At 43.1% G+C, this 21459-nt stretch overlaps 2 protein-coding genes across 2 annotated transcripts in view; both read right to left on the bottom strand.

Annotated features, from left to right (window-relative positions):
* Positions 1–1439: 1439 nt before the first annotated feature.
* Positions 1440–12438, bottom strand: ccnjl (cyclin J-like). The gene is made up of 6 exons (XM_027022661.2): positions 12176–12438; positions 11509–11602; positions 8614–8824; positions 4648–4947; positions 4295–4454; positions 1440–4152 (listed from the first exon to the last, which is right to left on the bottom strand). Exons 2-6 carry the CDS (start codon positions 11584–11586, stop codon positions 3675–3677), a joined length of 1227 nt encoding a protein of 408 aa, XP_026878462.2. The 5' UTR covers positions 11587–11602; positions 12176–12438; the 3' UTR covers positions 1440–3674.
* A 7559-nt stretch (positions 12439–19997) lies between these two features.
* Positions 19998–21459, bottom strand: part of slc23a1 (solute carrier family 23 member 1) — an 8926-nt gene continuing 7464 nt past the window's right edge. The window contains exons 11-14 of the mRNA XM_027022687.2: positions 21322–21451; positions 20911–21054; positions 20670–20765; positions 19998–20560 (exon numbers count right to left, since the gene is read on the bottom strand). Coding sequence (XP_026878488.2) covers positions 20298–20560; positions 20670–20765; positions 20911–21054; positions 21322–21451 — 633 coding nt within the window. The 3' untranslated portion in view covers positions 19998–20297. The remainder of the gene's footprint in view (positions 20561–20669; positions 20766–20910; positions 21055–21321; positions 21452–21459) is intronic.

Raw genomic sequence — 21459 nt, 5'->3', positions numbered from 1 at the left:
GACAAATGCCTGCTTTTTTCATTCCAGCAATGTTCCTAAATGGATTACAAATAATAAACAAATATTATTTGATCATATATGAGAGTAAATTAAATCAAGCATGACCTATCAGAACAATTTTGGTGAATGTTTGACCACCACTGGAGGGCAGTCAGTCTTCAGAATGTGTTTCTACCCTGAGGGCACATTGTACCCCTAACAAAAACCTTGCCAGTTCTTTGTTAAAGCATGCTGTGAGGACATTAGTGGAGCTTCTGAGTATTGATAAAAGGATTCATTTTGGCAGATCATGCATTGCAAAACTGAGTTTTAACCTATGACCCAAACACACCATGGCACTGACTAGCCCACATACTAAAGTAACTAGTAGTTTATTGAGTACATGCAGCAGTTAGCTGCTTTTAAATTTATTTCATATTTAACCAGCCACAACACTACATTAATCCCTTCTCTAAAGCAAATGGCTATTAAGAGCTGCAGAATAAGCAGACACACAATACAGTAAAACAATATCTGCAGAGCGCTTTAGTTTGGAAATACCCTTTCTTGATAATTAAAAGTGTACCCCCCTCCAGCTTTGCAAACAAAGGCTGTGAAAATGATCCATTACCCAAGTACCCCTGCACACGCCCCTCCCCCACTCCCTCATCACACTGGCCCAGACATGTGGCCCACCTCTCTGGGCCTGCACATATGCCCCCCACAGAGGACTCGCACAAAGGACGCTCCCTGCTCCTTCTCTGCCTTGTAGACCACCCCCTCTAGCCCTGTCTACACACTCTAACTATTCAGATAAGATCACTCTCTCAACAAACCAACTAATCTAGCATTACACCCTATCCTGGCATACACTGCTTATCAGCTGCACATTATTCCAGGATCTAAGGAGTTTCTTGAAAGTATTCATCCATCCAAACAGTGTTATCTATTTTTAAGTGATAATTACACTGCCGAGTTTCACATCACAAAATAATTTTTAGGTAAAAATACATATGGCCACTAGGAGTGGTGGAACTATTTAACCATGAAGTTCTTGCCTTCGAAGTGCTTTTATGGTCTTTGGGGAATTTATGAACTAAGATCATATTGCTGAAATACTTCCAAGACTGACAGCTTCCACAGCATACCTCCTGGGTGGTGGTTATATTATTTAATGTTTCATCTCTGCTCTTTTCCTGGAACTGACCATTGCGCTGCATCCCTTTTTAAATTTTTCATTCAGACAAATTTTGATCTAGACAAGGCTGTTTTCTCATTATTTGTTTAGTGGTGTTTAGTGACAGGAAAGAGCCAAGCAGGGCAGGAATCTCCTCTATTGTCTTAAACCCGACACAAAGTGGGGTGTCAGAGGAAAGAGGGAGGGCAATGTTATTTAGGGTGGAGCCAACGAAGGAACACCTCCCACACACATTCTCTTTTCATGTGTAATGAGTCCAGACATTCATATTAAAACAACCACTGAGCTATGCAAATTAGCCACTTTCAGTATTCACAATAGCATAGTGCCATAACATGGACATTTCTACTACATGTATGCTCATTTTATTTTTTTCCAGGATTTACATCCAAATTACATGTTGTTATCCCCCCCCCCCCTCAACACAGGTATCTCTCTTCTGCACAAATTGAGGCTTTTAAATAAAACCATAGACCACGGAATGAGCTCTATCAATACTCAAAAGTCTACTAAATTTCTAGAGATTTAGGAGACATTGGTTGCAATGTGCAACATTTTCTTGGTGGAAAATAAAAATCACTGCCTTTCAGCAATAATATCTTGTTATAAAAAAACACTAATGCTAAAATAAACTAGTTGTAAAAATGCTTAAAAGTAACAAAAAAAAACCAAACAAAAAAAAAAAAACGAATGGTTACATATTGCACACACAGAGGCTTCACTTTACAATGAACTGAAATACGAATCAGTGCGTGTATCCGTTACAGTAAACACAATGCATCTACCTACATAAAACATGGGACTTCAACATAAAAGAAAGAAAGAAAGAAAGAAAGAATATTGTTTAGGGAATAAAACACTGAACCTTATGACCAGTCAGAAGGACTGTACTGAAATAAAATGTCCTGCAGAAATCAGTAGCACCCCCCCCCAAAAAAAAAACACAAACAAAACTAAATGGTGTACATTGAGGTAGTTCAAAGTCCAGGACTTTCAGAGGATGATTTTGATCAAGTCCTGTAAAGTGGTCAAAAAGCTTATCATTTAGCAGGACAAAGCAGACACTTTGGTCTTGCTGCCGGTTAAGAACATATTTATTGTGCAGTTGACATCCCTGCAAAACCTGAGAGAAATGGACCGAGTCGGGTTAGTGTTAGTCTAATCTCTAGTTTCATGCACCAATCCCTTATGAATTATGGTTGAACGTTGGAGTCTGCTTCATGAATATCATACTTCACTTAGAATTTGTTTAAGAACGCAACACTTGCTGACATTTTCATAAAACAAAAGAAAGCATTTGGAATGGTAACGTTCCATGAAATGGAAGAGAAAATCTCAGGTGTCAACCCAAGTGTCCCATCTCAGTTTCACTGATGTCCATGTGTGGACAACCATAACTCTCCAAAAAGACAAAGCAAATCAGTAGCACAGCCGAGGATGCACGAGTATACCTTATTATAACCTATATTTTACTCAATATGAAAAATAATGTTTCCAACCATCATGACAGATCCAAGTCACAGCAGGCATGTGAGGTAATTTGAATGGACCACAGTGACCAAATGGATGAGGTAAAAGACAAGTCATCTTTGTGCTGTAGTGAGCTTAACATGCATGAATCAAGGGATTCCCCCCCATGGGTAAATAGCTTGTAAAGCTCAGCTTCCACCAGTATGAGCTACAGAGAGGAGGACAGATGCCCCTGTCCCCTGGGGATTTCCACTCCATCTGCCTGCAGGAAAACCAAAGGGACAGGGCTCTGGGCCAAGAGTGGCAACCACAGTGTAACAGCAACATTCCTTATAGACACCTTTAAAGCAGACTCATTAAAAAATAAAAGAGAGAAGAAATTAACCACTTCATACAAACATCAGCTGTTTCAATGGCATCGTTTCTTTCAAGTAATCTGTGCATCCCTGATATGTGGTTTCTCACTGTAAACGATACCAGAAGGGAGACAGGTTTCTTGGTCATAAAGCCATCGTTTCATTTTTAAGGCAGCAGCATCAAAGGACGACACAGTAACTCCAGTGTGAAATTACAAGAACTCCTTGTTTTAAAAAAGCAGTTCTGGAGTCTAGATCTCCACTGGTTCTCTTCTTAAGGCTTTGTATGGACACAAAATGCTCCACATGCTAAGTGTGTAATAAACATATCTTTTACTACTGGCATTCTTTCTCCCCTTTCTCTCTCAATGTAGGCTTTGCTTAGGAAATCTGTCTGTCCCAGAAGGTCCTTTCTTATCAGCTGGAGAAACAGGCAGCTATATATTAAAATCAAGGGACATGAGGAAGAAAACAAAAAAAAAACAGGCTCTCCTGTTGACCTAAGTCAACACTATGACCTCTGCAGGATCCGCACGTCTGTTGGTCTTCTGTTTGGAAAGTTTGTGCCTCTGACTGAGCCGAAGCCCTTCAAGGGCAGAGGGTGCGCTGGAGGAAGGGAGAGCGGAGGACAGCGGGCGACCCAAGTTCACTCTGTCCTCCCTGTCCTGGCGTCACCTGTCAAAGCAGCTGGCCGTGAAGCTGTGGTGGGAGCCCAGGTAACCGGTGCCGTAGGCCAGGCCCACGCAGTGCCGTGGCTCGGCCCCCACGCCCACCTGCACGGAGAGGGGACCCTGCAGGGGCAGGCCGCAAAGCCCCGACGCCAGGCTGGGGAACGACGGAAAGGAGGCGGGCGGTAAGGAGGCCGAGAGCAGGCCAGCCTGGTGTGGCTGAAGGTAGTCCCGCGAGGCCACAGGGCCCAGGGCCTGGCAGTCAGCCAGGACGTGCAGCTGGGACAGGGCGGGGGAGTGCTGGGTGAGCTGCGCGTAGCCACCCGCCTCGAGCAGCAGCTGCTGGGAGCCTGAGGCGGGCTGCCTCTGGAGCACCGTGGCAGCCACGCTGGGGGAGGCGTGGGCCTGAGGCTGCAGACCCTGGACGGACGACGGGGACGACTTGGATTTGTTGGCTTCTTTCACATCGTTGTCATGGGCACTTTAAGAAAGACATGGAGAAAAATGTGAAAGGGTTAAAAGCTATTCCACATTTCTGAGCCACACCAGTAGATTCAAATGCTATACCTTTACACATACTGATTCTATCTGCATTATGCACTATAATCATGGCCTGCTCTTACAGCAGCATGAGCTGGATGCACTGAGTCAGGTGGTCCCAGGAATAGCCCGTGAGCAAGTGTAGCACCGTGGTCCAGCTGGGGGAGATCTGTAGGCAGATGCGGGAGGCCGCAACGCAGGCCGCAGCCACCTGAGAGGGCCGGAAACTCAGGAAGGCATGGTCTGGAACAAGAGACATGTGTCATTCTGAGAAAATAATCTGCATATTATCTGTTTCATTAGCATGCATATCATCTTTTCCATTCTTAGCCCCGTTATTAACAAATCTATTGTTTTTTTTGGGTTTTTTTTTTTAAGTGCACACACTTATATACTTGAATTCATCAGATTACTCATTTCAATCTGGAATTTGCACCTTGGAGGGAGACTTCTAGGAAGTAGTGTGTGTACTTGTCCATGAAGGCTTTGGTCTTGGACAGCGAGGTCAGGGGCCAGCCGTTGTGCAGGTCTCCCTCCTGCACAGCGGCGTGGAGGTAGTAGTCAATGAAGTGGGCGGGCGTGGGCATGCACAGGTTCCAGCCAAAGGTCTCCAGCAACAGAAGCTCCATTTTAATGAGGTCACGCTTGTTGAGGGCGAGGTTCAAACTGCACATGAAGCCCAGAGTGTTCAGCTGCTCCAGTTTGGGAACTCTGTCCTCCTTCTCCTCAAATTTACCTACAAGATGACAAAGGCACAAAGGCTTAACTGATGGGCAAGATTTCTGTCTGGGACTGTGGAGTCCATAACATGAGTGACTTCAAAGAGAGAGAGAGAAAAAAAAAAAAAAAAAAAAAAAAACACTAAAGGAACACTGTGCGAATGTCCATCAGCATGACATGATTTTAAATCTAGACGTTATGCAAGTTTAAACAAAAACAAGCATCTTCCTTGTTGCCATTCATATAGCTCCAAAGATAATGCACAAATCACGCCATTACAATGTAAGCAGATGAAACAGCAGCAGCAGCGGTCTCTGATGAGGACAGAGCAACAGGGGGGGCAGAGCCCTGGGTGTGAACCGCCATTCACACATTTCACTGTTGGCATTTCAGGCGTCAGCATCTCCGAGAGGTCAGTCTGCCAGGCAGAATAAGCAATTAGCACAGAGTCCAGACGTCAGAATTGTCCATGCACTCGCATGCCGCAGTGCGGACAGCAAACACGGAAGGCATTTTCAGCTCATTTTTTGATGCAGCGGTAACAATCAGATAAGATAGTCTTCAGCAAACATCATATCTTTAAAACTGGCATGATGGTACATGGCAGACAAAGCATTGTGGTTTAATGAGAGGAGGTCTGTGCTGACTGTTCCTTAGACTAGAATTCCTTAGTGCCCTTTGTACCCCCTCCCCTTGTTCTAGGTGTTAATATCTTTACAGCAAAGTACTAGGCTCCCCTCTATTACTTCCCCTGCAGTTGGATGCCCCAACAATAAAGGACCTGTGACCCCCGACCCCTCCAGCGCACGCTTGGTCGCTCACAGGGGGCCCCTGTCCTCAGATCAGTGGTGGGTGTGAAGAGGACCTTAGCCAAGGAGCAGGGGTTCAATAAAATTCTTCACAAACAGTGGTCACACCTGCATTCCATGCGGAAAGCCTTGTGTCTAGCTACCATGTACTATGCATGGATGTCAAAATGGCTCACAGAAAACTAAATTCTGCTGAAAGCTAGAACTTCAGTCATCTATCTAAAATTTTAACGTGTGTGAGACATTTAAGAGCACAGCATGTTGACAACTTTTCAATAGTAAAACATGTAATACCATTTTGGGCGATTGGGCTGCTGACAGAAAATGAGATTTCCTTCACCCTCTCTGTTGGCATTTTGATTCTTTTAATTTACACTTCACCATTCAGTGGTTCCAGCGCTAGTATGCATGACATTTATATTAGTAACGTGTGCTGTACATTTAATCTCACTTGCACATTTTGAGATTTATTCATTTTTATACCATGCTTCTCCAGCACCCATGATACAAGCCTCTCTTTTCTCAATTATCCAAGTATTATTAACGCCCTTCATTAGCATCAAACCTCGGGGGACGTCCGTCACACTAATCTGAACATCAGAAACCCTGCTGAGTGTTTCAGTTCAAACCTGCCCCTCCAGGCTGCTCTGGCCTCCCCTCCTCCATCTCAGCCTGGGGGTGGGGAGAGGTGGAGGAGAGAAAGAGAGCGAGAGAACCAGCAATGGATATGCTATGCTACATTGCTTTCTAGAAATTTTGGAAGGGAAGAAAAGTTTTTTTTGGGGGGGGCGGTGGCACATTAGCCATGCTACAAATGAGTTACTATGCAATTTGTCTTGGGTGGAAATTGTTCAAAATATATATGTTACTTCTTTTTAAACCAAAAACATTATTGCCAAAGTCTGGAAATAATGGTGCCAGTGACACCTATTGACAATTCTGAATGGCCTGCGTCTGGCTAAAGAAAATGTAACTCTAAAGTCATCCACTTTTTGACAGGCATTGTGCCGAGAGACGTACTCTAAACTAGTTAGCATAACAAATCTGGCATTTGCCAGGCGCTTGAGAGGAAATTGTGCTGGATTTAAAGGCAGTGGGCTCCTCTCCTCCCCCTCACTCGCACAAAAAACACAGCTGATAACACCAGACGCTAGGGTGCATCCACGCATTCCACAAAGCTGCACATGGCAGCCCCTCAAGCATTACTATCACAACACTGGCTTTAAGAGCAGTCGTTTTGCCCATTAGTTCTACAATTATTACACAACACTCGGTCTAGACTCCAGTGGCAGGCAGGGTTCTTCTGCACACACTCACTGGTGCTGCCTGCAGAAAGCTTGAGGCTAGAGAGCTGATGAAGGGAAAGAGGTGCACTGAGGCAGGCAGGCTTAGATGAAAGCCATGATTAAACCACATCAAAGTAACAGAGATTTGAGAAGGGATTTCAGAAAACAAAGCAACTGTAGAGAAACAAATTAAAAGCACAGACTTGGGCAGGCCTATCTAAAAATATGCCCTGGATTCTGTGAGGCATATTGTTCTATTCAAAGTGAGCAATACCCCTCCATTTGTCAAAATAAATAATGTCCTCGGCCTGAATAGCTGCGTCCCCCGGGCTAGGCCTAGAGCAGGACTCCCTTGGCCCCTCGCACACTCGCCGCTCAGAGTAAGCAGCTCGAAGATGTGCCCAACAATAGCAGCAGTTGCGTGAATCAATGAGTCAGGAAAGGGAGGGGGGCTTCAAACATGGAACATCAACAAGGTCATTACTCATTCAGTCTAACGCTATTAATTAATGTCTGCACTGTGCCAATTGTCAGCCAGCCCAAACAACCCTCTTCTAAGAAATCAAACGAAACATCAGAGGGATGAATCCAAGATTTCAGGACATAAAGAAGCTGTTGTTGAAACAAACTGAATATGTTTTAAGCAGAGGATGAAATGTGGGCAGAAAACACAGGGACTTTGTTATTAACAGTACAACACTGTTAAAAGGCAAACCAAATATTCCATGAATGCAGAATGCTAAAAGGTCTTAAAATGTACACACACCAAGGACACACTTGCTTGATTTTTTTTTTGGTTATTCTCTAAGGACAATTTCCTCCAATCAATTTGGACTTGGGGATATAGATGTAGGGTGTGATAAAGGACCCAGTTTCTAAGTCATGTCAAATCCCAACAGACTGCCATACAAGCAAGACTCCTCCTGTTGTCTCACCTGTGCCTCATTTTTGCCTCACATTGTTCGGGTGTAAGCACACATGCCTGTAACTGATAACACATCACCACATTGCTTTTTGCACTGATTGGCAAGACAGACTAACCTGTTTCCTGAATAATAAATCTCATGAGGATATCAAGCAGTACGGCCATACCACCACTCAACGTATCTCTCCTGAAGAGCCAGCACAGGCTGTCCTCCAAGCTCAATCCGAGTCAGACATCAGCACTGGCTCGGAGGTGAACCCAGCATGGAATCCATCCCCAGCAGGCCAGCTGGGTTTGCTCAGCTCTGTAGAGCAGGGGACCGTCAGATTTGTCGGTGTGAATGTTGCCTTGACGACTAAGTGAGGGCCCTGTGGGGATTGTGGAGGCCGTGGCCTCCCGTCCACACAGCTGCCCCACGGCACAGCGCCGGCCAAAATGAGTGCCGCCACAGCCAGTAACGACCCGCAGGGCAAACTACAGCATGTGGCATTCTGATGCACAAACTCTGCAATTAATGTTAAACCTAACAAAGGCAAGCTCATCATTTCATTTTGGTGGTGGAGACTAAAGCGACAACTGGGACATTGCTCCACCATTTTAGCTGTGCGCGGCATTCTTCTTGGAAAGACGTGCACTGAGTCTACACTAGGAAGCTGACTTACTGGCTAAGAGCAGGCAGGAGAGGGCTATGACGTAGAGTTGCCTCACTGCCACATCATAGTGGTCCATAAAAAGGTCGAGAAGATAGACTGCCAGGTGACGCGCAGTGGGGCACAGCTGGTAGCGGTTACTGAGGACGGCCAGGAGGTCTGCAAAGTAGCGTCTCATTCCGATTTGCGGTGAATGGGCGTGGTATGTGGGCAGCTTCAGCTCCTGAGGAGAGAGGAAGACATGGATGAAGGTGGACAGGAAAGGCTGTGGCAGTGGGGTGGGGGGGGGGGGGAAATGGATAAAAAAAAAGTCCCTTTGACCCGTTAGGGGATTCTGCTTTCCTCAGTGAAAGATGATAAATATTCAAATATTGTACACTGAGCTACATTCATTAATTCCTGTTAGTGCACTAATGGTTAAGGTTAACAGGATTTTCTTAATATTTTGTCAACAATCGATTCATTTAAATACTTTCCCAGCTGCAGTCTATTAAATAGAAACTGAAACGGCATAAAATGATAATGGCACATTTAACGCTCGGCTTTCCAGCACTTCTGCTTTATGATGGCTGTCTGAGAGCGTGCCGGTTCCTTTGCAGGCGCAGCCGTCAAGTCTCCCAACCATCTGTCCCTCAGGGGGAGAGGGGCTGGGCCCTGACCCTCTCCCCCTGCCCCTTTGTGGAGGCCATCCACAGTTTAGACAACTCTACAGCTGCTGCTCTCCTTGAATGGATGATCGGTGCATCAACTACACGTCCCTGTGCTAGAACACAGTCATCATTCCTAGAGCAGTAAGGCTTAGAAGTGAAGTAAGTCCCTTTGATTTGGGAAATTTTAAAGAATCCATAGATCAAATGAGCAAGAGCAGAGGAAGTAAAACTAGCCAAATCAGTTCACTCATCCTGCATCTTCCTAGTCATGCTAGTTTCCACAAGGTTGCTTCCATCATGAAAGAAATCCCAGAGAATGGCTAGAATTCTCAGACATTTAAGTAACAATTTTAAAAAGCAAAAAATAAAACCAGTGAAGTGGAATTGTTAGCATAGGGACCGCAACACCAATTATGAAAATGTAGTCATACTCCTATAAACTGCCAGTCTAATCAGGCATGCTACATTATACAGCATTTTAAAAGGGACTGGTTCTCATTACTGCTGTGTGTAAACAAGCTGGTAAATCCAAACGAATTCAGCAACAGAGCAGGCGAGAAAAATGCCAGCCACATGGGAGGGTATTCAACCAGTCACCCATGTACAACACAGAGCAACCTTCATCTGATCTGGGAGAATATTAATTCCACAGAATATTTCGGCATTCCATTACAGAATAATCTGAACAAGACGACACAGATTATTCTGATGTGGCAATGCAGCAACAATAAGGCTAGTGTGCATTTTCACAAACAGCAGTGTAAATGGTTTCAGTGCTGCTGTGTATTAAACTGATGCCGTGCAGGAGGGAACTGAAAGAGAAACATTTTGTAAAGTTGCGGTGGAACGGCAGAAACACGCATGGCAAATGTTTTACTACAGATTACTCAAGGGAACAACCCATAGAAGTAAAACACACAACAAAGCATTTGCATCTGTTTTTAAACTCCATTCTTCATGCTCATGACTTGCTGTATATTCACCCAGCAGCACTGCAATTTTTTTTTGTTGCTTCCCATGAGCCACCATTGGAAGTCACTGGAGCCTGTGTTTCACAAGCCAGTATAGACATGAAATCAGTCAAATGCCTCTTTTGAAACGGCAAAGCTCCCCACTTAGTGACACATCCTAGCAGTTAACACAAACAAACATGCTTCCTAAATTTGTCATACTTAACATCAGTTCTCAAGTGGAACCATACTCCAGTCACTTGGAATGAAATTTAATTGTGACAAGTTTGCTAAACAATTCTTGCATATGAACACAATCTAAAACACATGCACTGAATCAGGTTTGACATTCTGAATTCTGCAGTACTAAGGCTTTACTCGCCTATAATTCTGCTGTTAGCTTTCACAGGAGCCACATAGAGAACTTCAGTAGTGCAATATAGATCCAATCATCAAATTAAGTCTCCAACTGGACTATATTTAGATACAAATATTAAAATAAACTAGATTAAATAACTATTACAAGAAACATAGATGTATTATCTTATGGGCCACTGCCATCTCCTTGAAACACTAAATTACAGGAAAAAAATTAATGGTCTTACAATTAGTAGCAATGATTCATCTTTATACCATCTTGTTAATAGTCAAACTCAAGTACAAACAAACCAAAACAGAAAATTTCCACTCTGCACTCTCAACAGGACATGGGCATGATATACAGCCCACTATAAACAGGCCAGACAATAAGAGAACAACACACAGTTAACACTTCAAGGACAACCAGCCAGACTGAGCAAATGCACTTCCTCCCTGCATCCCCATCAGACTGTCAGCACACAGCAAACTCCTCCACATCCCCACAAGGTTCAGGTTCTACTGAAGCCATTTCCCAGTGCTCCTACACAAGAGTTTCTAATTTGCCCAACTGTTCAAGAAAACAACTGAAAAAGAAGCACTAAGTGTATTCTCTTCATACCGTACATCTGAGCATATCAGTCACAGCGCTTAAATGAGAAGAAATGGTGGGTAGGATGGGCAGCTTTTAATGGCATCCATATTAAGGATCTAGGAAGTAAAGGCTATTAACTGTTGTGTAGGGCAGGAACATTGTCCATTCCACAGAGAAGGAGGGGACACATGGGATGTTTTCTTAAGGAGATGTGAGATTTCACACCTCAGCTTCAAAGACAGCTGGAAATCAGACCAATCTGAATTGTTCCAAATTATTCCGAGACCAAGCTGAAAAACATAGATGAATGTTAGATGAAAAATCACCATGCTGAGACTCTGACGGGGACGCTCACCTTAATCCGAAGAGCCTGATGGATGTCTGCTGCCAGCTGGCTTTTCCACCACTGTCCCTCTGGTTCCATCTTTCCCATTCAGAAAGGCCTTAGCCTGTAAGAAAATATAGAAACAATTCATTATTTCCAATACATCCTTAAGTCAAAACAAATATATACATACTCAACATTTACCTGCTCTCATCATATCCACAAAACCTGAGAAGAGTGTTGCATTAAATATTTCTAATTAAAATTAAATATAAAAGTTGTTCTATACTGTAACCTGCACCATCAGTTGTGAGAGTTCACAAAGTTGCTCAAGCAGTTACTTAAAAGCTCGGCTATAGCATAACCCCTCTTTGTATGTAGTTGATATCACGCCTCGTTACTTTGCCCTGTTATAACACTACATCACTAAAAATGATTTGCTGTTTTAAGACACAGCGCGGCCGAATGTACAATTTTAGGAACTACCACACCAAATCTAAAGCGACAGATTTGGGATCTACTGCCACCAGCAAACCACGAGTCGTTTATTAGTCTACATCAAGCTCCGTAAAGTACACAGTTGTGGCTTAAAACACAACTTAACTCGACAACAAACAGCCTTTAAACTTCGCAAAGACCGAAGTAGAGTGCGCAGTCTTTAAAAAGGTCAGAAACACGCCGATTTGTGCGGCATTACCTCACGACCCGTGTCTTTCCACTGAAGAGACAACGACACTCCAAACCCCTTTGTTTCAGAATTGCTGCATTCTGTCCTATATCCTTTGTCGGACGAACGAACACCTTTCATTCGTAGAGAAACAATACCTAACCAAGATTATTGTCGTGTACCACACAAACACTCCAATGTGAAGGATCTTTCCCCCTCACTGCCTCGTGTTTCCTAATAAGTTTGACTTATTAGAAAGACGAGTTTTTTCCCTCGTCGTCCCGTGCGGTGTTCCCCCAGTGGCCAGAGCGGACACCCTAATGATATTGTAGTGAGAAGCAAGATGAATGGTTTAAACGGGGAGGAGTCCAGGGCCATTGAAACACCATGTCTCCTTTAAGGCCTAAACATTATTACCCGACATGTCTATATTTTAAAGTTTAGAAAATATGCTTTAAGTTATATGTTCTTCACTGTAAGTGTTGAAAACTCATATAAGCATATTGTGTTATTTGTCTTATAAGTTAATTTAGTTGTAATTAACTCCAGTATTATGTATAGTGATAAACGAAGTATAGATGGATCCCATTTATGGATATTTGATTAGGTTACATTTTATTTATTCATTCAGATTTATTTAAGAGGTTAACTGTTGTCCTCTTCGTTTTCCAAAAACTCGTTGGGTGATTTCAAATACATAGAACAACGTTACCCTTTGATAATCATATATTCAACAAACTCTGCACATTTACCATTTAGCTGCTATTTTCCAGCATGTGCGTTAGGATGAATTTAATAAAACGGCACCGAATGTTTTCAAATTAAAAGCCCCGGCATTTATAAACGCTTTATCGATATCTGACCACTAGATGGCCCCTGAATTATAAACACATGGGCACATAGGCACATTCTAAGCACTCGTCATCGAAAAGATATGAACACTGTGAAAAATAATGCAAAATCTCCGTGGTAATTTTTTAAAAAGTTCCCAAAAGCGTTTAATTGCAAAGTGACCTATTATTAAATGTAATTGCTGAATTTCTAACATTCAAGAGAATGTAAAGGTTTGAAGAAAATTTAGGGCAATGTGTAGTTTGTGTTATCTAAGTGTTTTCACAGAAAATAAATACATACATAAATAAATACTCTGTGTATTTTGTATACTATGTCCATTTGAAAGGTATAGTCCTACTAAGTCTTGGAAATTAGGACCATGTAATATTTTTATTAAACAATTGTTTACAATTTCACATACCAAGAAATTGAAATATTGATATTTATTGTATATAACTGCATTTGCAAAGAACATTTATGGATAATTAAAATAACCTATATTTACAGTTCACTTTTGGGCATGTAACACCCCCTTTTACCCAAGTTAGCACTAAAGTGCTGGTTATACCCACTGATCTACTCAAAGGGAGTTATGTATATCTAAGACATTCAGCGGGCTTGTGTGCAATGATACCAATGGGCTCATATTAGTACACCCAATTATATTATGCCATTAACACATTTCTTCTGCCAAGATCAACTGGTTCACATGTTTTAACTTATATAGCATGCATGATCTAGTCCCATTCAGTGATCATCCCAGACAGCACAATAAACCTGGAGGACACTGAATATTTGCTCTTTAATGACCTCAGTGCCTCTCATTGCATAGTAACACTTGAAGCGCTATATTCCATGCTGATATATTTTACCACACTACATCATGAGCCATGTGCATGTGTTCAGTAAGCATATCAATGTTTCAGTTCCACCAAAAAATAAATAAAATTCTATTTTAAAAATGCCTGGGTGGTAAAATAGGGCCAAAGGCACTCATGTAGCCACTCTATTTGGAGAGGCCATTTAGAAGGCTGGTATTTCCCAAGGTTTATCCATAGGACCCCAGCACTATCGCTATGATGATAGTATTATAGGGCTGAGGAAGTTATATTTAGATGGCCCTGTGACTGCACTGGCCATGCTAGCAGGATTCCAGAGGCCAGCACCAGCACAGCTAGACCAGCACCTGCTGTCAAAGCTAACTGCCACAACACCTCCTCAACTTCTATTGGGCCTGGACCCCATAACCTGGGCCAGCTCTCATCAGCTAAAATATAAGGTCTGATTCATCTGTTCTGAAGCCCTTTTCTTAACACAGGCTCTAAGAGGGTATTTGATCTTAGTTCTTGTTTTAGCTATTTACATGTGTGAACATAAAATATATTTAAAGATGCATAAAATTTGTAGTTTATATTTCTTTTTTTCAATGACAGGTGTTTCAGAAAAATCTGATCTGAAGAGTTCCACCAGGTGGGCATCTTGGATCAGGTGAGCACTTTAAATTGGCTTCAGGTGGGAGAGCATCATATACAGTAACTGTCACCAAGGAACCTTCAATGTTTTTCTTTCACATACCCAGAAGAGCTGGTACAAACACTGGAATAGTAGAGTATGCTTACACATCAGTGTACTGACCACTCTCTCCTTAAATAGGACAAAAAAAAGAAGTGCATTATAGTAAAACTATATAAAAAGTATAAAAGTAAATTAGTCAAAAATGTGTTACTTTTAAAGCATTTTGAAGTCTTCTGCAATGTTGAAGAGTAACATCTCTCTTTTTCTTTTCTGGAGAAACTGCAGAACTCAGCAGAGGTGGTCAGATAAGAATCGTATGACCTTCCTTGCTGGATGTGAGACATTTGTTTCTGATCATAAACTCCTCTGTTCTGGGGGTGTGACCTGCCCAATAGGCCACTGCCTGCCTGTTCTACAGAACTGGAACAAAGAAATTCATTCTTCTTTTTTTAGCCTAGTCTTTTGTTACTACCAAACTGCTACAATGACAGACAAGACCTTTCCAAGTGACATTTTAAAAGATTTGACTCCCTCATCCTTTTACTTTAAAGGAAAAGCCAATGAGTTTCCAACAACAAGAGGAGGTGAGGAGGAGATTAACCCAGTGCTGGATGATGACGCATGGGATGACTCATCAAGTTCATATTGTACTGCCCTTTGCTCTCTTAGTGAATATAGTGAGGTTCTGGAAAATGAGGTTTGGATTCTCCGCAGTGAGCCACAATGCAGGACTGAGTCCACACACTCTGTAGGCCCTGCAGAAGAAATATCAATAAACTCTTCATCTGTGAATATTGCTCTACTGCAAGAGTTTAAAACAAAGATGGATGAAAAAACAGTGTCACAGGATGCTCTAATTAAAGAATCTCTGTGTGGACAAAATAAAGTCTCTTCACAGACGTTCATATGTTAGAATCAAAATTTTAACTATCAAAAATAACAAGTCCTAAAATAACACATCCTCAAATTATAAACCTGAATCCTATAAATATATAGTCTACAGATGTTGAGCAAGATTGTGCTCACCCTTGTAACTCATCCAGGAAAGACATTGAAACCATGAAATTGAAACCATGGAATTAATTAAGAAGCAGCATGACCACAGCTCAAACTGCAACCAAATCTGTTGAAAATCATGACTGTGTGAAATCCAGATTTACTTCAAAAACTATTTTGACCACAAGTGAAGGAAATCAATATAGCTGGGAAAGAGAACAACAACACCCTGGCATTAAGATAAGACACCGAAGTACATCAGCAAAGCTCCAGAGAGGGCCCCAATAAGCACAGTGCTGAATACAAGCTCGACAGAGGTGGGTCCATCAATAGCTATATGAAATCGGAGGGGGAGGAGCAGAGTATTCGGGTCGGAAAAGAGCAGGCAGACCTGTCACTCAGAGCCAGGAATAGAAAACGGACTGCAAGCTGCACCTCTGCGCTCACACCCAACAGGCAGGAGTTAAGAATCCCGCCACACTGTTATTCAGAGTGTATCCTCGCAACTTGCTACCAACACCGGCCACGGAGCCCTCCTGTTTCCTGAACGCTGCAAAAGCAGAGCTGTCTAGACGTCTGGCTGTCCAGACCACTCCTGCCAACCGCCCGCAGCAGCCCCTGGCAGCTTTGCAGTGCTGCAGACAATACCAAAGGAGGATTCGGAATGGCCACAAAGCTAGCTGAGACAACCACCAAAGTGAGGAGCCGCACAAGTCTGGACCACTTAGGATCCAACTGTCCTGACGCTGACTACTCGGATGCTGCTGACAACTATGGTTGCTGGTCCTCATCTCAGCTGTCCTCTGATGGATGCATCCATGGTTGGTCCAAGGATGTTCTGTCCTGTAAGTTGTCAATGATACCAACAATTAAGCATAACACTTCAGCTTGCTCAGAGACCAGCAGTGTTGAATGCATTGACGTGGCCTTGGAAAGCCACAAAGAAGTGAACAGAAGTGCAAAGACTGTACCGAAGAGACAGATTCAGCTGAAAAGACGGGACACTGTAGAACATCCTTCCAGTGAAAACAATAATGCTCTCCACCATGTCCCGGGGCCCAGCCGGCCCCGGGACCTTCTCCATCGCCAGCACAGCACCCCTGCAGCTCTTCATCAGGACTGCCGTGAATTAGAACAGCACTCAGTTCAGGCTGAACGAAAGCAGAGGCTTCAGAAGTCACTATCCCTAGACGAAACATCCGGCAAAACCAAAATGGCTTCCTGCATCATTAAAAGTGTCCTTTCAAAGAGGATGCAACATGAACAGAATCTTCAAGACGTTTCTGATCGAGCATTTGCTCCTAGCATAGCTTATAGCAAAGCCAGTAATGATTACTTGACTTCTGCTAAGGAGGTGTGCAATGAAGTCACAGGTCCTCTTTCAGACTGCTTTACTTTTTCATCAAGTCCTACTCTGAAGCCTAAGTCCAAAACAAAGAGCAGCTCTATTAAAGAACATATCAGTGTGAGCTCTAAAACACAGGCCAAGCTGATAGCCAAACACAGCTTCAACCCTCCGTTCAGTGGCTTAAGCAGGACTGAATTTCTGGGCCGTGGTACTGAAATAACCATCACTTCCGAGAGTGAAAAAGAGAAGCTGGGTCTCAGTAAGGAAGCAGTGTGGCTGAGTAGCCAGAGCTCTGGGGAGAAGCTATCCTGTGATTCAGCAAAAGGCAAAGCCTGCAATCCAAGTGTTGCCAAGCAGGCCACGGTGAAAACCACCCCTGAGGAATGCCGCACAGCACAGGGAGCCCATAAACAACAAAATGTCAAGAATCAGCCCCTAATCAACTTGGAAAAGGAAAAGAAACAAAATGAGGTCAAAGAAAGTACACCGAGTCCCACAATGGCTGCCTGCCTGGGTCATGGTCTGGATGCAAACACAAGTGATAATGCCCTGTCCCAGTTTGCTCAGTGTGGTGCTGTAAAAGCGCAGCAGAGTGACAGGGGAGAACTCAGGACACCTGGACTGTCAGTGAATATGGGTGCTCAAAGCCAAGGGAAATTCAAAGCCATAGCCCCTGTACACATGGTAAGGGATATGCGTAGCTTAGTGAAAAACAAATACAGCCTGTCATTCAGGGGCCCTGCTGAGGCAGGCCAAGGGCTAGAGGACAAAGCCCATGATCTATCATCAAAAATGCTCCATCAAATTAACAACCAGGGGGGGGACAAAGGGAAGAGATACAATCAAGATGAAAAACTACATGTGCAGAAATTCACTTCACCACTTGCCCTGGACAGGATCAGAGATCTGGCCCCTCTTCTTGCTACTCCCAAAGGATGTGCAACTAAGGCTACTGCTTTCTTGGAATCACATGACAATATTCCCAGCGCTGGATTTACAAAGGTCAGTCCAATTAGCACAGTCAAGCCAAACAGTTGTGCCCTGTCAAAATCTCCAGAGGCACAGAACAGCCAAATTGCCACCAGCCAAGCAGATGTCCAATGTAGCAACACAAATGTGAAACAAACAAACTGGACAGACATAGCGCTACGAGCTAGTGAGGAGACCTCAACTGAGATATCCAAAAATGGACAGTCTGTGGACTCCAGCAAGCCAGGATATGAGAAACGCAGGGGCTCTGGTGAACCTCAGAGTCAGGAGCTGGCAGCTGTGCAGCAGTATTGCCCACCTTCAGTCAGTTCTGAGCAGCAAAATAACTCTAAGTCATCAGATCAAATATGTTCTGCAAACAAAGATGGTCACCAAACACCAGGCCCACCTCCCGGATCCCAAACCTCAGCCGGGCCTCTGTCTACCTGCATTTTAACTGTTGCTCCAACACCAGTGTTGCCTCCATATTTCTACAAACCCAATTCCCTAGGCTACCAGACCATCTCTCCCCATATGGGAACAGTTAGCTATGTTCAAGGCCCTCTCTTGCTACAAACGCCATCTCACAAGCAGCCAACAAATAGTCCTGTGCCTTTGATGAGATCGCTATCTGAGGAAGGAAGACTGCTATCTTTGCCTTGCCAAACAGATGGATGCACTGTGCAAGCCTCCTCTATCCAGTCAGAAAATGAAGAAACTAGGCCAAAGAAGCCTTCTCCCGACACTCAGCAGTGCACAGCTTTCACCGCATTATTGGGTGCCAAGGTCACGAGAGGGAATGCAAGCTTTCTGTATCCGGAAGTAGGTGAAGGTTTGGCACAGAGTTCCCACCAGCTGCTGCTGGACCCTGAAACTGGCCACTGCTTCTATGTAGACAAGCCTCAGCTGCCACAGCGCAAGATGCTGTTTGACCCAGAGACCTGCCAGTACATTGAGGTCCTCCTGCCACGGCAGACGCTCTCTAGCCCTGCTTTGCCACATCCTTGCCCAGTACCCTTTACGCCTTTTCACATCCCTGCCATTTACACTCCACCTTGCCTGTCTTATGTCCAGGCACACCATGCAGTGCTGCAGCCACCAGGACCCTGAGATTTCATAGGACATAATAGTGAAAATGGAATGCAGGCCCTTTAAATTGGATGGCCCACAGACTCCTAATGCTGGACATAAGCTGCTTAAAGACTATGAAATATATGAGATATGCTTAATACCATATATACAATAAATTATTCCAGAAGAAATATTTTGAATATTCTGTTCAGGACTCCATAACTGATATAAACTACCTCTGGAATTAGTAACTGAAATGGATGAGTCCTACTGTCGTATTAATACACAAAGGCACAGATCTGCATTTTTTATTAAAACAACAAATATCACATTTTTAAATGAGGACCAGCAAAATGTTCTCATTTACAGGAATTTCATTGATGTTTTTTGCTGTTGTGGGGACATCTGTTTCTCACAAGTACAACCACAAATATTATGGTGAATATAATAAGAGGAGGAGTTTAGATTGACAAGAATCTTTTCCAGGTATCTGAGAGACTTTAACTTGTTTAGCACATATGCGGTGGCTCACAAATATGCAAATAGTCTCAGATCTGACACCTCTCTTTACAAGAGACTCACAGTTTCACTAAGAGATGCTCACCAAAATCCTACTGGACTTGTGTCATGAATGAGGTAAATGAGTGAATGGATATTTGTCACTATTGTCTTTAAATCAATAAAAGAAATACTGAAGAGACAGATCCTCAGGCTAGTGCCTACATCAATACAGCATTTACAAGGTATTGCCTGAGGCACTTTTGCATATCTTACATGCACAGTCCCATGTCCTGTAGTAATGAGTCATTTAAACAAGAAAGTCTGTATATTGTATCGTATATTGTATATTGCATCAGAAATGTGTCCACCTCAGACACTTGAGGTATATTGTAGCTATGTGTGTTTTCAAGATCAAGCAGCAATTTTTCTAACTTCTTGTACATACAATTACAATTATGCTTGTATTAACTAAAATAATCAGGTAGAATTGCAATTGTAATAAGACCCAATGTACTGGCAAATCAGTTCTTTTTCAGCCTGAACCTTTTTTGATAACATTTTGTTAGTTGTTGATCACTATTGAATTTTGTATACAGTTGAAACAAAATACATGGCAACACAATTTCTACTGCATTTATTTCAGCACGAAACTAAATCATTTAAAAAGAAAAAGTATTTTAGGTTTAAAGCAACATGAATAGGACTCCCACAGTTTGGCACTTCGTTAAGTTCAGACTGTGTGTATGTCTGCATTCATAATTCATTTTGTGTCTTTAATATTCATTCCATCTATTAAATATTCAGTGCCCATAATGCAATAATAAATACATTAATTATTACAGAAAACAGTTCACAGCTATGAACAATCTAGCATTGTATAAAACGTGTCATAAAAATGGCAAAGTACAAGGTCACTGACTACACTTTGGTGCAGGTCATGTTCTCTGGAGTGTTCTTCACACTTTCAGCTCTCTTTATGCCCTGTTCCTCACACAAGCTGCTTCTGTGCTGACACCTCTTAAAGCCCCGGAACGTGGGGCAGATGGGTACATAGCGCAGGCAGCCAAACCGCCTTACCAACCCCATGCCAACTGGAAAGTTGTATGTGTCTGAGCTCACGCTGCCCATATCAGATGAGTCCTCAGCCTTCCACTCGATCAGACCACGTTCTCTTCTAGTGCCTGCATGTAAACACACACAGATACAATGTGAGCAGCATAATGACTCATAGGCTTTGGTGATTTATAAACGTTAATGATGATTTCATTCTCTTTGTGATGTTGCATGTACCTGGAATGGTGTTGTCCAACATGAATGCTAAGAACCCTCCAACAAACATCTCTGTGGTCAGGAGCACAGTAAGAATTTGATCCAGCTCTGGCACTCCTAATTAAACACATAAAAAACCCAGTGAGTCACCATGTAGAGCAAGTGATTTTTACATGTAATCTCATTGTTGGAAGGCTGAAGTTATGTAGCCTTAGCCCAACACTTTAAATAACACTCAGACAAATGGGGGCTACAGACAGACCTGTCTGGATGCTGCCTGGGTGAGTGTCCAGGTAATTGGGAAGCATAAGGCCAGAGAACATGGAGAAGCCCAGAACAAAAAGGTTCCGTGAGGAGTTCAGATCCACACACTGCAGGTTGGACAAACCCACAGCTGTGATCATGCCTGTTCACAACAAGGTTAACGGTGAGGAAGACAAGCTCAAAATCTACCTTAAACCCATATATTACTGTGGACTTTTCCTAGGTGTGGAAAGGCAAAAGAAAGTACTACTACCTCAACAGTGTTTGTTAGCAATCTTTTCTTTGTCACCTTTAAAGCAACAACAGATATAGCTAATATAGGGCACCCTGAGTTTCATGGCATCAGGTTGCTTGGCTCTACAATGCCCCCTTGTGGACACAGCCAGTATCAATCCATTACACCTCTTACCAAATAAGGTGCAGAACATGCCCCCCAGCACCGGATCAGGCAATGAGGCAAACAGGGCTGTGAACTTCCCAATGGTCCCCAACAGTAACATTATAATTGCCCCATACTGCACCACTCTCCTGCTGCCCACCTGCAAAG

This window comes from Electrophorus electricus, chromosome 6, assembly GCF_013358815.1.
Source record: "Electrophorus electricus isolate fEleEle1 chromosome 6, fEleEle1.pri, whole genome shotgun sequence".
NCBI lineage: Eukaryota > Metazoa > Chordata > Actinopteri > Gymnotiformes > Gymnotidae > Electrophorus > Electrophorus electricus.
Note: the sequence above shows the minus strand (reverse complement) of the source record. Positions and strands in the feature narration are given on the sequence as shown.